Genomic DNA, 16,466 nt, shown 5'->3' with positions numbered 1-16,466 from the left:
ATGATGCAGAGAACAGGGAGTGGTCTCAGCTCTATTACTCATCTGTATGCAAATCGCTGTTATATTTTAAAACACAAAATCTCTGACACTAACCAGGAAAGAAAATGCTAAATTCTTGTTTTTATCTTTCACGTGCTTGAAGCTACAATTGGCTTTACCCAAAGGAAATTAAATTTGTCATCAGGTACAGATTTCCTCTGGCTGTATAAAGATCACTGGTCTAAACAGAGCGACAGAAAAGAGAAAAATGTGTTTCCTCCAACCTTAAATCAACAGATTTAGCCAAAAAGAGAAGTGATCTGGTAGGAAAAAAAAAAAAGTTGCTCTGCCTTAACAGAAATGCATACAGCCCCACATAATAAATAAGTTTCTGAAAGACAAAGAAATTTAAAGAATATTAACTAAAATGTCTGTGATCGTAAGAGTGTGTAATAATTAAGAAAGTTGGTATGAATAAAAATCCACTGAGTCATTACATTTGTTCTTGGCGGCTTTCAGCAGTACATTGCAGGGCATGTCCTTCGTTATCTTCACTCTGTTTTGTTTAATGAATGCATTTTTTACAGTGTATTCTTTAAGAAGTAAGGCTAGGTCACAGGAAAATCAGCATCGGTGTAAAATGCATTATTCAGTATTAAAAAACACCTACAGAAATTGCTTTGGGAAACTTGAATTGAACTCTAGAGACCTCTGCTGCTCAATAGCGTTATATTTTGAAAGATCTACACTTGAAACAGGAAATGGAGACTGGCAGAGGTTCTTGCAACATTTCAGGCAACACTTACTGGTAATAATCAGACTTTAGCAGAACATTCCTTGAAAGTTGGTATCCACATCTTTTGCACAAATAATCAGATGAATTTTGGTGTTAAAAGATCAAAATCATGCATTTCTTCAGACTAAAATTGCGGTTTACAAATACTAAGGAACGGACAACATTTCTTCCCCCTGTCATCGATATTATCCTTATGTAGAACATCAAAGACAATGATTCATCACTGGTCTGTCTGGTTTTATAAGAAAAATGCATGATTAAACGAAAAGACTTGTTTACAAGTAGCAGATAGAATCATCAGCTTAATGTAATTCATCGGGTTTAGTTAGTAAGCATACATTTTTCCAATAAATGTCAGAGTTTCAACATGCGATTCCACATGCTACCTTGATATCATCACTTTTTATTCCTGACATTTGGAAAATATGCTGAACCATGTCACCTTGACTAAAGTTAACACTCTTTTATGCTCAAGAGGGTTTATAATGACTTTGAAATATTGTCTTTGCATGATTATGAGTGAACTGTTCTGTACTATTATATCCATTGGGGATGGCAAGTCAACTGAAATGCAATTGCTTTTATCAAAATGTTTGATCGCTTTAGGTTCCAGGCCGATTACGAATGAAGTTTATTTACAATGTGATAAACAGAAAGAGCTGAGGAAGGGAGCCATTAATCAAACACTGATTGACTTCTGTAGTTACAGTCTCTTAGTGATGTGATTAATTGATCAGTTAATGTCCGATGAGGTCGTGACCTCAGGACTTTAAAATGAAGGAGTCTGACTATCTTTTGCAGTGCTCCGAGACTTCAGCAGCCAGAGCACCAGGAGGAATACAACCTGTTGTAATTTGCTCCATAAAGGTAAGAAAATGTACAATCATATTTCTCTGACGTGTGCAAATTCATTTTTACAATAATTCTTACACTTTGTGTTTTTCTGGATAGATTTGATCCGTGGACAGTGAAGCTCTCAGCTTTTCTGATGGGTAACTGGTCGTCCACTGGCTTCGCTGCCCCCAAGAGACTGTCCTGGGGACGCCTAAAGGAGGACACTGTCGAGCTGCAAGACATCCAAACCAGAAAAGAGGAGGATCGCAGGAGCGCTAAAAGGAAGCTATGCTTAGCTGTCAAAAAGATTCACCTCCCTCACAATATCAATTATGTTGATCTGGATTTTCAAGATAGAGGGAATTCCCACCCAAAAAGTGGAGAAAGCTTTAACTCTGCCTTTGTGGAAGAAAGCGGCCGATGAGTTTATAACACAGCTTGGTGAGAAATATTTTTCAGCCGTGGTGTTTAAGAGGCGACCACCTTTTTTTTTTTTTTACACTGTAGCTATAAACTAGAAAAAAGGAAGTGATACAACAAAGCAAAAATAAATGTACTGACAGTTCAGTTGATGTGATGCATGCTCCAAGCTGCTGTTAGAAGATTATCTTGATTATAGACTTAATGACAAAACTAGAACAAGAAAAACAGCATGAATTATAAGAATAACTCTCAGGTGGACCTTCTGTTAGACAAAAATACCTCAACCTATCTTTTAAGAAGCCTTTGTAAATATTTCAGTCATTCTGGTTGTAATATTTTTGCATTTAGATGTCTAACATTGTGCAGAAGCTTGTTGGACAGATACACTAAACGCTGTTTTGTGTCTTTGTGTTGGTTCTTATCGGGAACATCCTTGAGATAAATAGAAAAAACTGATGAGCTCAGGATTTACTGAAACAGAAGCTGTAACTGTGAGATAAGACCAGTGTAACAGTAGAAATAGAGGCTGTCACTAAATGAACTTTACAGCATGAGGACGACAATTTCCAAAACTGAATTAACTTTTGAAATGACACAAAAGTGTCATTTTCTGTTTCATTGTTGGTAAAACAGTTTCATTTGAAAAAATACATTGAAAATTTGATGAGTGCCACAAATTGCTTGTGTTTTTTTTTTTTTTTTGTTTTGTTTTTTGCACTTTTTTAATAGGTGTTACAATTGCTATGAGATAGCAACATGTAACATGTTGTAATGTACAAGAAGCAGGACTGACTGGTTTTCTTTTCAGTAGCATTTTAAATGGGAATTGAAACCACAAACACCTCATAATGAGGCACATAAGTTGAAATGTAATAACTGAGACAAGAAATATCTGAAGACAGATTTACTACAGTTTTATTCACTGATGACAGCGAATCTTGAATTACCAGAACTGGACTGTATCTGCCCAGTAACAGGGACAGAACTCCACTTTAACTGTGAGGAACCAGTTTGGGCTGGAATGAGTAAAGCTGAGCGAGTGAGGCCTTTTCAGGTTAACGGTGCAGTTTTAGAAGATACTTTCCTACAGAGGAGGTGTAGGAAACCTGTGGTTTCTATGCACCATCACACATCAAAGTTATTCACTGTGTGGCTGCGCAGTAAAGATCTCAGAGATAAGATGAATGAATATGGAAAATATATATATATAGGTTTTGTTTATGCTTGACAATAATTTTGAGAACTAATAGCTACCCAACAGTTGTGCTGAAACAGGTGTATGTTTGTAATGACTGTGAACACTGAAGTTGTTTTGCAATATATATTTAACACCCAATAACACAGTTTGTCCAGTTGTCTGCATGCAGTGTAGCATCATAGTTAGTTTGAGTTTCCTGTCTTCACTTTTCATAAGTTTCTGTTCCTGTTCTCTGAAAAAGCTTCAAAGATTTTTCTTTATTTGGTTAAATTAATTCAACAGAAGCTGCCATGTAGTTCCTCTTGCAGTCTGCACAAAGGGTTATTTTAGGAACATTTCTGAAGAACAGAAGATTATTCAGTTTCTGTTTGCCTTCATTTGTGTTAAGTGGGTCTTCACTTGGTTTGTCACAAACTTGTCTAATCGCAACAGATTTTAAGAGCTGCTGTTTGGAAAAAGTGCTTTTTGTTTTAACCTCAACTCGAGCTGAACCTGAATGAAGCACTTCATCAACAACACATGATGGGATTTGTTCTTTCCTCATCCAAAAAAAAAAAGCACTTTAGCATTCCCATCAATTTCCTGTAGAAATAACACGAAGAAGGAGCAGAATCTGCATTCTGTTCTGCATTTCAGTCCTCCCACATCTCCCCTGCTTGTTTCAAAGGGGAATCACTCTGGAGAGAGGAGATCCATGAATCCAAAGAGCTTGGCAATGCATAGAGGAGAGCCATGTGTATTCTGAGCTTTGCCTTGAGTCAAACAGACTCTGAAAAGCCTTTACAGTGGACGATGTTGTGCCACCCAGGACGGTACGACGAGGAATGAAGAGTAGAAGACCTGTCATTCAATAATGCATTTGCATCGACCTAGTTTTGTTTCCAGAAGAAGAAGAAGGAGTTTCAGGAAAGGAAGCCGTGTGATGTCATGGACTTAAAGTTCATTTTAAATAATCTGGTTTCTAATCATTGCATCATTTGATTGATTCTATTTCTATTTCTATATTTTCAGGGTTTTACTTTTAGTAGCTTGTTCGCGTAATAAGTTTGTTGATTAAAGAATTTTAATTGGAAGGCTGATGTTTTTGTTGTTGTTGTTAATAAACTCTTGTATATGGATAAAATATGTGTCATATCAGTTGCTCCCTGCTTTCCAACCCAGGTCATCAAGTACCCACTGCCCTACATGTTTTAGGTTTCTCCTTTCTTCCAAACATATGACTTATATGAATGGGTGATTAACAGGCTTCTGCAGTATTTGGCAACAACAGAGGAGTTCATGCAATCATTTGAATCAGGTCTGCTGCAACGGAGACTCATCTAAAACATGCATGTGTTACATACATGTGCAGTTTTGCTGCTAAAACATGGATTTATTTTTATTTTAATACCAAACCATTTTCATGGCCTCCATCCATAATGAGAACTATGTGACTATTGTTTATTGATAATCAGGTTGTACCCTGACTATGTAATTTTAATATAAATTGCTAATTTTAATAATAATTGCCATTAGCATTAATTTTTCATCTCCAAATCAGACCAATTGTTGGACAACAACTGTAACATACAAGCAGAAACGCCAGAGATCCACCATGTAGGATGTAAGTGTTGACAGAATAAGTGTTTTGAATCACATGGGTGCAAGAAAGCACCAAGAAAGGGAAGACATGTTAAATGCGAACTTAGGTCACCAAAACCACACTGAAGACACAACATCAGAAGAGGTGGCAAAATAGGAAGGGAACTGGTTATACGTTTTTCCAACAGATTTGTTTGATAAAGTACAGCTATGAAGTTGAAGTTTCTTGATCTATAACAATACAACACAAGGGTATAAAATTATTTATTTGGTGCTCCGCCCTTTAAACTTACTAGTTCCACTGTAATTAGGGAAGCTAAAAAAAGTTGTCAACAATGCAACTCTGGAAATAAGTAAAAGCAGAGCTCAGGTCCTACTTTAACCTCATCCATGTCATGTCCCTCTTGGATCATCAGTCATTTTTTAATTGAATTGAGTTGCATTCAAAAGTTGACATTTTTATTTTGTATGTCTTCCAGATAAACGTGGAGATGAGTTAATCCAGAGAGAGTGTAACAAGCAGTTCTAGACTGGAAGTGTGGTTTATGGTCCAGCGTCTGAGTAATAACTCATCCAGGAGTGGATATGTAGAAAAAGAAAGATTTTTTCTTCTCATATGTTTTTTACTTTTTTTTGTGAAAGGTGTCAGTCTCCTCTTTTTGTCTCTTGTGAGTCTGTTTGCAGAAGTTCAGGAAATGAATAGTTTCTGATGTGACAAACCTTTTAGGTCCAGCTGTTTTTCTCTGTTTTATGAACTGGACAGAACAATAACAAGCAAAGAGAGAAACATAACATGCATGCAGCTGCAGATAGTGAAAAAGTCCTCTAATCTGAGATCTGCCTGTGCAAAGAAGAATGAAAATCATCATGGACACAAAAGGGCCTATTCTCCTCAAGACGGTAATTTAACATCAGTGTCAGAGGTCAGAGGCTTCTTCAATGCCGTTGGGCCAGATCACAAAAAGTCTTTCCTATCTATGGCTAAAGTTATATTTATTGACCCCCTGTGGAGTTCTGTATTATGACACAAACTATTAAATTTCCCTCAGGAATGTAGAGTTGTATTGACTTGACTTGCATTTGAAATGTGCGATATTTTATTGTGGATGCAAGTTTTGTCTTTCAGAAAATCCCAGAAATGAGGCAAAATCAACTAGAAAAGGTACAACTTATCTATTTACCAGTTGTTGTCACAACAGCCTTAACGATGGAGTAATAACAAAATGCTTTACACAACACATACCAGTCCTTACTGCTGGGAATTGGGTTTTTTTGGTCTTTGTGTGGATTTTCTGTTGTCTGCTGCTTCCCTCGTCATCCACTAGATGACGTTAAGAGGCTGCTCCTTCCTGGAGGGCGTTCCTGCTGTTTGGATTCAGCGCACTTGTGATCAATCATCTCCTCATGTAGGAGTGTATGAGGAGCGGTCTCCTAGCACTTTGAGGCCCGAGTGTTTTGCTAGTTATGGTACTCTGCTTTCTGAGTTTTCCTGGTTTCATGGCTGGCTATCGGACCGCTCCTCGCCTCTCCTCACAAGTGCTTACTTGTCCGCCCTCCACCGCAAAGCCTCTCCCATCTACCTCCAAGGAACTCTCCATCAAGGCCACACACTGGAACCGGGATCATCACAAGGACCCCCTGGTAAGAGACCTCAACCTCAGAGACCACAGTACTTCTCCCCTTGGCAGAAACTAACCTTCTCACCAAGTAAGATCAATCCATTTCCTCAGAATTCAATCTGTCCAATTTACCCTCATCTCACCATCTCTCTCAACTTACCCCCAGAGTTCTGACGACTTCGGCTTCCCACCCACAGGACGGGAACCTCACCATCTCACATTTCATCTTTGTTAAAGTAAACTTTATCCGATTCCCCGTTCTCATGTTTGTGGGTTAAAAGACGTGAACCCAACACGACACTTGGTGCCAAAAGTTAAGATAGTTGAGTCTATTTTTTTTTTCTAATCATGATGTACAGGCAAACAGCTCAAGACTGAAGGTGTGGTTTATTGTCCAACATTGGAGGAATAACTCACCCAGGTTTAGATATGTTATAAAAAAATATAATTTTACTAACCAAAAGTAACTTAAGCCTTTGTGTTAGAAGGGTCAGCATTTACTTATTCATAGTGAAAGTCTATTGGCAGACAGGAAGAAGCTCAGGAAACCTCCAGTTTCTGATATGAAAAACCTTTCAGGTTCAGCTTTTCTTTCTGTTTTATGAAGTTTATTTAAAATAAATATATAGAAACATGAGCATAAGGGCAACAGTACATTTGGTAAAGTCAAGTACAGATAAAAAAAAAGCAGTCCTGTCTTTTTGATTTTCAAAATTCAATATGACTGCACATATTCTAAAATTGTTAGATATTTAAAAAAAAAAAAATCTTATGCAGCCAAAAATAAAACATTGTTTCTGTGTTTTGACTTATTTATATGCCGTCTATAAAAAGTCCCCCTGTAAACCCGGCAGAGTTTCAGAAAACTACCACACCCATAAATTCATTTTTCATTTCACACCTTTTTGTCACAGTTGCATATTTCAGCTCATTAAAGAATCTCCAACAAGTATAACGTAAGAATAAATAAAACATCTTCAAAATATTATCAATAGAAAATCTATCCTAACCAATTGGCTGTTTAAAAAAAATCAAATTACTTGTATTATTGAAAGATAAAATAACTTAAGCACATTTATATGTGCTAAGTCATGAAACTGAATTCAGTTTCATGACTTTTTTTTTACAGTAGGGTCAAGTAAACTAAATGTTTTAAATTGATTTGGACATTTCTGTTTGTATATTTTTAACAGTGCATTAATATTTAAAAGTTTGATTTTATTTTAGAAAATGAAATGTATATTATTGCTTATCTTGCCTGACTATGTGGTGTATTTATGAATAAAGCATTTAGTAAAGACTTAATGAACCATTGATTTCAGAGTTTTTCACCTTTACAAACCTGTTATAACACAATGCCTTTACATCAGAGACTGACCTGCAATCAGTTGTGTACTTGGATATTGTGCAACCACCTCCCTTATTCTCTGCAGCAGAATGAGTTAATTCGTCCATATTATTAGAGTATTAGAATTATTTCTTGCAAAGTAATCATTCCTGTTTTGCTGCACTCAGTGGTTTTAGACAAAGAATCACAGAATTTGAAAAATTACATGAAAATGTCACAATATGCACAGAAACAAAAAATATTTATACAGTTTATCCACAAAAAAAATGTTGATTTAGGATTTTGTTACACTTTTACTTTTCACAGACTGTGGTTCGAGCACAATGTCGTGCAGAAGTTCACACTTTACTCGGTAGCAGGTCTTTCTATAAATAAGTCATGGCTTCTGCGGTGAGGGAGTGACAGGCTAACATTTCTACTGCAACAATATTTTAACCCTTCTTTGGCTCATTTTAACATCTACAGTGTGTACAAACCATCCACATGGCAACATAAGCTGCATCCCAGATTCTGTAGTTGCTGATTTAATGTTGGTAGTCTAATCTAAAATTGTATTTTCATCCCATGCTTTATTCCTCCTTTTAATTTTGAGGTTTCTGTTCCTCAATCATTTGTTATACCCTTTATAGAGGAAACAGCGCTTTCATCTGTTTCTCAACAGTGCTAGAGAATTATACAACATTCAAAATATGTATTTTTTTTATATATATACATTTCCCTCGAGCTGATCACACAGAGATCTGTGCTATGAATTGCATTAAGATTATTTTAAAGGTGTTTAATACTGTATGGTCAGCAGTCCTTGGATTTTTCTTGATTTCTTATTTGTTTTCCGTCATTGTCGCTTTAACTTTCTGCCCAAATGTACACTTTAAAAGTCTGTACTATCATCTTTCGCATGCATCTTTGTTAAAATCTTTGTTACAGGTCCAGCAGTGGTACCTTTGCATGAATCCAGCATGACAACTCCTCCTGGAAGCTCAGCGGTGACGATGGGGCGTGCATCATGGAATTGGTGAGATTGTGGAGGGGCGTTCCAAACCGCAGCGAAATGAAGGACGATCCAGTGAAATGACTTTATAACTGTCAAATTTAAACGTGTTTGAAATCTTCCTCATAGTTTTAAATACGTTGTTGAGCCATACTTAAGATTAGGTTTGGTAGTGTTCTTTCGTTGGTCACGCTTGCAGATGATAAATATGCACATGTATGTGACGCAGTGCGTTTGAGGTTTGATAAAAGTGGAACGGAAACTAGACAAGTCATCTGTCACGGGAATGTAAAAGTAGCTGCAGCCTGCATGCCCATCGTATTTCTTTCATTTGCAATTCACCCAAGAAGATGAGATGGGTCCCTCCAAATGGCTTACCTTTTTTGCATGCATTTATTTGAAAGGTAGGGTATATTTTGTGTAATTTATCAATTAAGAGATGCTAATTATTGTCAATGTTGTTTCCAAAAATTTCTTTTCAGGTGAATTTACTTTAGTGAAATTTAATTTATAAGTTACAATACTTAAATGTTTCTACATACAGGGTCTGAAAGTGAAGCCTCTTCCTGGACATCCACATCTCCAGCCTCAGTTAAAGGGCTCCTCGGCTCATGTGTGGTGATCCCCTGCTCTTTTAACTATCCAGATAAAGGAAGTAAATATGAATTCACTGGGATTTGGAACAATCCAAATGGCGTAATTTTTCACTCAGGCTCTGGACAGACGGTACAGGAGTATCGGAATCGCGTTGAGCTTGTTGGGGAGCTGGAAGGAAAGAACTGCTCTCTGAAGATCGACCCCCTTCAAAAAAGCGACGTGGGGCCTTTGGATTTTAGAATTGAAATTAAGAGCTACGACAGCTTTTCCTACAAAAATAACATCGCCATATCAGTTATAAGTAAGTAGCTAATTATTTTCTCCTGTTTTCAGTGTTGTTACCATGTTTGACATTTATGAGCATTTTTATTATTTAGTTAGTACAAATGCAACATTTTATGTTTGACCTTTGCACTTGTTTTAAGGGTTTAACCAATTTTAGACAAATTTTACAGTATCTAAAAGTTTACAAATTAGTATTTTTTGTGCATTGTTTTACTTTTGTTTATGCGTGGAGAAAAATATTCAAGAAACAAAACATTAAGAAATTGCTAGTGAACTAAAGCAAATAAATCTTAAAAAACAAGAATGAAATTAAACAGAAATGAAAAAAAGTCCAAGACATTTGTTGAAATATATGAAGCATATCAGTTTACATTAGTTACTAATGTTTCACAGTACACAATTTAATTTATGACAGAAAAATATATTCAGGTTTTAGACCACTCAGCTGATTAGTTTCACCTTTTGAAAACTCAACAAGCCAAACCATTTTAATGACATGAAGCATATAATAATTGACCAAATAAGCCAAATGCCCCATATTAAAAGTGGAATCAATGCAATATATGCAACAAATCTGAACTGACGCTTCGCTCTAAGGTGACTTCTTGATCTAAATTTGAAATCATTCTCTATTTCCATTTTAAATGAGGCTTAATGTTGTTTGCTACATTTGGGAAAGTTTATCAGAGACAAAATTTATTTAGTTTCACATTAAATTAAGTGTTATCTCATCAGGAGCACCAGCCTGGCCATTGACTTCCTACAATATTTCACTCTATTCAAATCTTGCGGTCTCAGTTTTCTCCCATTGGCCTGGATTCCTCTGGTAGATTTTCTACCACATCGATCAGCAAACAGAAGGAGAATTTGTGAGAGATGATGTTGATTTTCTGCTCTGTGTTAGAATTGTAGTCTGTCTGTAATTTTAGCAATGTCAGCACAGGAAGTGAATAAAGCCATTCAGTCTGTGTTTCTCACACTTACAAATACTAACATTAGCAGCCCTAACCCTACCCAGAGGATGGGTGTTCCTGTAAGCTTCATAGCATCAAACTGACACATTTAGGGTAAAATACAGAACTGTCTCATACTCTTCAATTTGGATGTGTAATATTAAAGAAGTGGCCCCCTGAGTACTTTATATAGTAGGCTGTCCCAGCCATTGCTTGATGTTGGTGTTGCGATATTGTGCCCAACTGCTTTCTGGGTAACAAAAACTAACCGACATGCTGCCGCCGCAGGCTCTGGTTTTTTACCAGGCTATATTAACACAGGATGAAACATTTTAATTTTCTCTTTTTGATTACTATACATAGATCATTTTAATAGTCTATTGTGATGTCTCTGGTTAACACAGGTGAGCCAAATCCTCTCCAACTCTTGGTGAAAGAGGACCTTAAGGAGGGACAAAATGTGTCTGCATTCTGCTCCGTGTCTCACTCCTGCCCCTCCTCTCCTCCCCATTTCAAGTGGAATCACCTTGGAGAGGAGATTCATCAGTCCCAACAGCTTGGCAATGCAGAGTGGAACACAACGTCTATTCTGAGCTTTCGGCCAACTCATATTGACCACAACAAGCCTTTACAGTGCACTGTAACCTACAAGGGGGGCAAAAGTCAGGAGAAATCCAAGATACTTCATGTAAAATGTAAGTGTTGATTAGAATAACATTTTCCTGATTACATTTTGGATTTAAAACCAAATTACTATGATCTTTAAGTCACATGAAAAATGGTTTTGAATGAAAAAATCCTTTTAAAAGGGAAGTGAAAATATAGAGAGGCACATTGAGGTCAAAAAAGCTCAAGAGGCAAAATGAAGAATTCACTGTTTTGGACATAATTTTACCAATAAATGTACATCATGTCAATGTTAGCATTTTACCAACTGGTAAAAGGCCAATTGGATAGTTTATCAATAAACTAGCCAACTGGCTAGTTGGATGCCAGTTCATCCAACAGATTTATGTCAACCAGGTTAAAATGAATGAATTCATTTTCTAGTTCACTACCAAAACATTGTGAGCAAAGAAAGCCAACATGAGCCGACTTTCAGCGATTCCTTGTAATCTTGTTTAAATACAGATAAATAAAACAGAGTTTTAAATAAATCAAGATGCTATAATTAATTACCATATTATGATGGCATGTTTCTAAAATGCCGTTTGCCTCTATATTTGCAACATCTGAGGACTTCAATTTCTGTGGATTTACTTTTTCATGATACTGTTGTACCAGACGCCATCACAAAAGATATATATGGCAAGATTATATAGCTGTTTTTATATATTCATGCAGATGCACCAATGAATGTGAATGTTGAGTACAAAGTCGACGTAAAGGAGGGAGAAACTGTGGCTCTCACTTGCTCCAGTGAGGCTCACCCTCCTGTCAGTCACTACGAGTGGCACAATGAAACTGGAGCAAAGATCTCTCAGGGAAACCTCTACATAGTGTCAAATGTTTCTCGAACGATAGGAGCAATGTACTGTGCTGCTATCAACGACGAGGGAAAAAATGTGTCACGGCCTGTCCAGCTCAATGTTTTATGTGAGTAAAAAATTACCGGCCTTGTTGCCATTTTTTATTTTTTTCCTTGGATTGATTTTGACTTCTTGGTTGTTTCCAATTGCTTTTTGGGTTTTTTTTTGTATTTTTTATTTTTTGCCTTTACAGATGCTCCTGAGATAAAGACTGAGTCGTCATGCTCAATAGAGGGCAACTGGGTGAAGTGTGAATGTATTGTGAACTCCAATCCTGCCAGCACTGTCACATTTACGCAGTCTGACAAAATTCTGCCTGGAACTACAAGAGATAAAAATGGTTTCTATACCATAAAGATTCTTTGGGAAGACATTGAGTCTTCCAAGTTTGTGCAGTGTTTGGCATCTAACATCCAAGGGAAGGCCAGCCATACACTCTCTATACCTCATGACGGTATGAAGTGATATCCGATTTCAAGACTCACCACCAAACATGGCGAATAACATAAACATACATTGTGTCATTTTTGTCTTAACAGAGACGATTCTTTACATTTTCATTGCCACTGGAGCAGCAGGGTTCTTGCTGTTGGTTATACTTGTAGTCGGAGTTTATAAGAAATGGTGAGTAAAATATAAATATTGTTTGCTAATGTAAAGAAATCTGCAAACAAGCAGTGTTACATTAGAAACTGTTTTCTTTTTTGTATTATACAGTATACATTATTCTATTTACCTTCCAGAAAGAATAATGTGCATTTTAATGTAAATATGTCAAATATTTAGAGAATTTTGATAAGAGTCCTTCAAGGCACAGTTTTTGGCCTTATTCTTTTTTTCAATTTCCAAATAGCACTTGAAAGAATGTGTCTACAGCTAAAGTGCATTTTTATGTAGATAACATGATACATCAATGTATGACCTGAAGCTGATCCTTACCATGAAGACTACAAATCATGCCGTTTTCTAGAACTAAACCTAAATCTTGATGGTATTGGTATTTCTGATATGTGGAAGGCCTTATTGATAAAATATCATCCTCCAAATATCTGGGTATTGATTGATTCAGTAGAAATGTTGAAGGCCTGCTATTTCTGAAATAGGACCTGTCGTAGATTATCCTTCAGGAAAAGCCTGTAGAGCTTAAAAGCATTTAGACAACATCTTGGAATGTTCTTGTTCATAGTGAGATTATTTATATGCACATTTCTTCCTTCTCACGTTATTCTAGATTTTATTTATTACTCTTTACATTTTATGACAAATTTATTTCACACAATGGGTCACTGTGTAGTTTAATCTTTTTTTCTGACACAAATTAACCCTAAAGCAGTCTTTCTCAAACAGTGGTCCCCAGACCGATGGTGGTCCACAAGGTGGCCCCTATTGGTCTGCGAGGTACTGCATGTAAACGTTATTCGTCATGACATCAGCTCAAAGTGCGACTCTACAGATTGTGTTAAAAATAACGATTTAACTGGCTTCAAACAGAGATACTCTAAAGAAAAGCAGCAGATACTGGTGGAAAGAAAACAACTCCAGGAATATTATTTGATCAGAGGACGCCAAGTCAAATCTGCTGAGTGTTGATGTGTCGTTCACCACTCTTCTCATTAGGATGAACAAAGAAAACAACAATACATGAGTTAAATAATATTTTAATTTCAGGTTGCATCATATATTAAGATTTATTATCGCAGGGGTAATTTCAGGTTCGGTGGTCCGTGATTGGCCCCTCGATCTGAACTTGAGCGGTGTTCTGTTGTTGGGTTTCCGGCCCCAAGTGGAGGAATTTAAGTATCTCAGGATCTTGTTTACGAATGAGGGAAGAAGGGAGCAGGAGGTCGGCAGGGGGATTGGTGCAGCGTCTGCAACGAAGCACCACAACTGTTCTCTTGTCGTAGTGAAGAGAGAGCAGAGTCAAAAACCGAAGCTCTCAATTTACCGGTCGATCTACATTCCTTACCGTGATCTATGGTCACGAGCTTTGGGTCATGACTGAAAGAATGAGGACGCGGATACAAGAGTCCACGAGGGACTCAGAGTAGAACCGCTGCTCCTTTGTGTCGAGAGTAGCCAGTTGAGGTGGCTCGGGCATCTCGGCCAGGAGGGGTTAGGATGCCTCCTGGATGCCTCCCTGGTGAGTTGTTCACCACCCANTTAAGTTTTTGGCTGTAGACTGCAAAACGGGGGAGTGGCTGTGCTGGACCATTGGCTTGATCTATGCCACAGGTGTCAAACTCCAGTCCTGGAGGGCCACTGTCCTGCAACATTTAGATGTGCCACTGCTGCACCACACCTGAATACAATAATTAGGTGTTTAGCAGGACTCTGGAGAACATATCAATGCAATGAGGATGCAATTGAGCCATTTGGAGGGCGAGAAGATTCCCGGTTGTTGAACCGCTCTGGTGGAAAGATTGAGCAGGACAAGGGCGGTAAGGCACGACCAGGCTTTGAATGGTTGGAAGGATGTCAGAGGAAAATGATGTGTCAGGTAGTGATTAATCGGAAATGGAAGAGGGTGATGAAGGCGTGGAAAACCAAGAAATATGGCATACTCAAAAAGCTAAGCATAAACGGAAAAAATCAAGGCAACAAATAGAATCATCTGTTTCCGAGGCCGAAGGAGAAACTGTTACGGTGACAGAATTTAAAATAGTTTTGAAGTTTGTCAAAGAGGGTGTGTCCTTTGGTAAGTGGAATCCAATAAAGCTTACTAAAGAAATCAATTCACTGGTTGGAAAGGTGAAATTTCTAAAAGATGGATCTTCATTGATTATTTGTAATGGTATTAAACAAAAAGAAAGGGCACTAAATATAAAAGTTCTTGGAGAGAATGTGAGAGGGAGACTTTTGGATGACAAGAAGTATGTACGCAGAGTCATTTCGGGTATTCCACCCGACGTGCCGGTTGATGAGATATATATCAATATATATCAATATATCGAATATATCAGGATGGAAAGTAGTGGAAGCCAAACGATTGAAAAGAAATAAAAATGGAGAGAGGAGTGATAGTTTTTCTATCATGTTAAAATTTGAAGAGAACAGTCTGCCAGATAAAGTGTTTGTGGGATATATGAGCTATGATGTCCGACCATTTATTCCTCTGCCGTTGCGGTGCTTTAAATGCCAGAAATTTGGACATGTCGCGGCAGTGTGTAAGGGGAAACAGAAATGTGGGAGATGTGCTGGGGATCATGAATATGGGAAATGTGAGGAAGGAGCTCCGCTGAAATGTTGTAATTGTGGAGGTGGGCATAGTTCAGGATTTAGTGGATGTGTAGCTAGTAAAAGAGCTGAGGAAGTTCAGAAAATTAAAATCTCTACTGGCATTACTTATGCAGAGGCAACGAAAAAAGTTCCCGTGCAACCAATATAATACCCAAAGAAAGTTTCTGGAGGAGAAAAAGAAGGATCTAATTGTACAGAATGCTGCAAGATTAAAGGCGACACTCTACTCGTGACAAAGGAGGATTTTGTATTGTTCATGGTAGAAGTTGTTAATTGCACTGCTCAAACACAAAGAAAAACAGAAAAAAATCAAGTAATAGTCAAGGCAGCCCAAAAGTATCTTGACTGTAAGAATGTTAGTTGGGAATCAATTAAGAAAAAATTAAATGAGACACAATCCATTCAACCTCAATCATGCAGTGGTGGCCCTTCTTCTTCATGTTAGTTATTTTCCAGGGGAATGCAAGAAGTCTTATTAGTAATGGTCTAGAGTTTAAGAAATATATTTCAGATTTGACAGTTAAATCTCACCTGATTTGCATTCAAGAAACCTGGTTGAAGCCTCACCTAGATTTGATAATTCCTGGATATACATCAATTAGGAATGATAGAAAGGAAAGACAAGGTGGGAGAGTGGCAACTTTTATTCAAGATGGTTTATGGTATAAAGTGGAATCAATAGGGCAGAATTATGAATCAATAGTAATTAAGATTTGGATAGGAAATGGCCAAATGTCTGTGATAAAATTTTATAATGCTAAAAAAAGTTGCCCATTCAAGATCTCAATGAAATAGATGAACAAAATGCAAGTAACACTGTATGGTGTGGTGATTTTAATTCTCATAATATTTTATGGGGGGAGTCTTAATACAGATGCAAATGGATTGGCTATTGAAGAATTTCTTGAGTTACATTCACTGGTTAGCGTTAATGATGGTAGCTCTACTAGATATGATTGCTGTAGGAATTTAAAGAGTGTTTTAGATCTAACTTTGGTTTCAGATGGAATAGCTGGAATTACATCTTGGAGGTGCTGAGTGATTCTCCTATGGGCAGTGATCATTTTCCTATTTTAGTTTCAGTTGGTCCTGAAGT

At 37.3% G+C, this 16,466-nt stretch overlaps 1 protein-coding gene across 3 annotated transcripts in view; it reads left to right on the top strand.

Annotated features, from left to right (window-relative positions):
- Nucleotides 1-8,808: 8,808 nt before the first annotated feature.
- The window catches only part of LOC103143185 (myelin-associated glycoprotein), a 27,128-nt gene continuing 19,470 nt past the window's right edge, over nt 8,809-16,466 (top strand). Inside the window, exons 1-6 of one of the 3 annotated variants that reach the window (XM_016675072.1) lie at nt 8,809-9,173; nt 9,314-9,667; nt 11,009-11,299; nt 11,949-12,200; nt 12,327-12,587; nt 12,673-12,757. In XM_016675072.1, the coding sequence (XP_016530558.1) occupies nt 9,125-9,173; nt 9,314-9,667; nt 11,009-11,299; nt 11,949-12,200; nt 12,327-12,587; nt 12,673-12,757 (1,292 nt within the window). In that variant the 5' untranslated portion in view covers nt 8,809-9,124. The remainder of the gene's footprint in view (nt 9,174-9,313; nt 9,668-11,008; nt 11,300-11,948; nt 12,201-12,326; nt 12,588-12,672; nt 12,758-16,466) is intronic. The other 2 variants (XM_016675073.1, XM_007559624.2) reach the window with 2 other exon arrangements.

The sequence above is a fragment of the Poecilia formosa genome, unplaced genomic scaffold (genome assembly GCF_000485575.1).
Source record: "Poecilia formosa unplaced genomic scaffold, Poecilia_formosa-5.1.2 Scaffold105, whole genome shotgun sequence".
NCBI classification, from domain to species: domain Eukaryota; kingdom Metazoa; phylum Chordata; class Actinopteri; order Cyprinodontiformes; family Poeciliidae; genus Poecilia; species Poecilia formosa.
The sequence above is the reverse complement of the archived record's forward strand: the minus strand, read 5'-3'. Positions and strand labels throughout refer to the sequence as shown.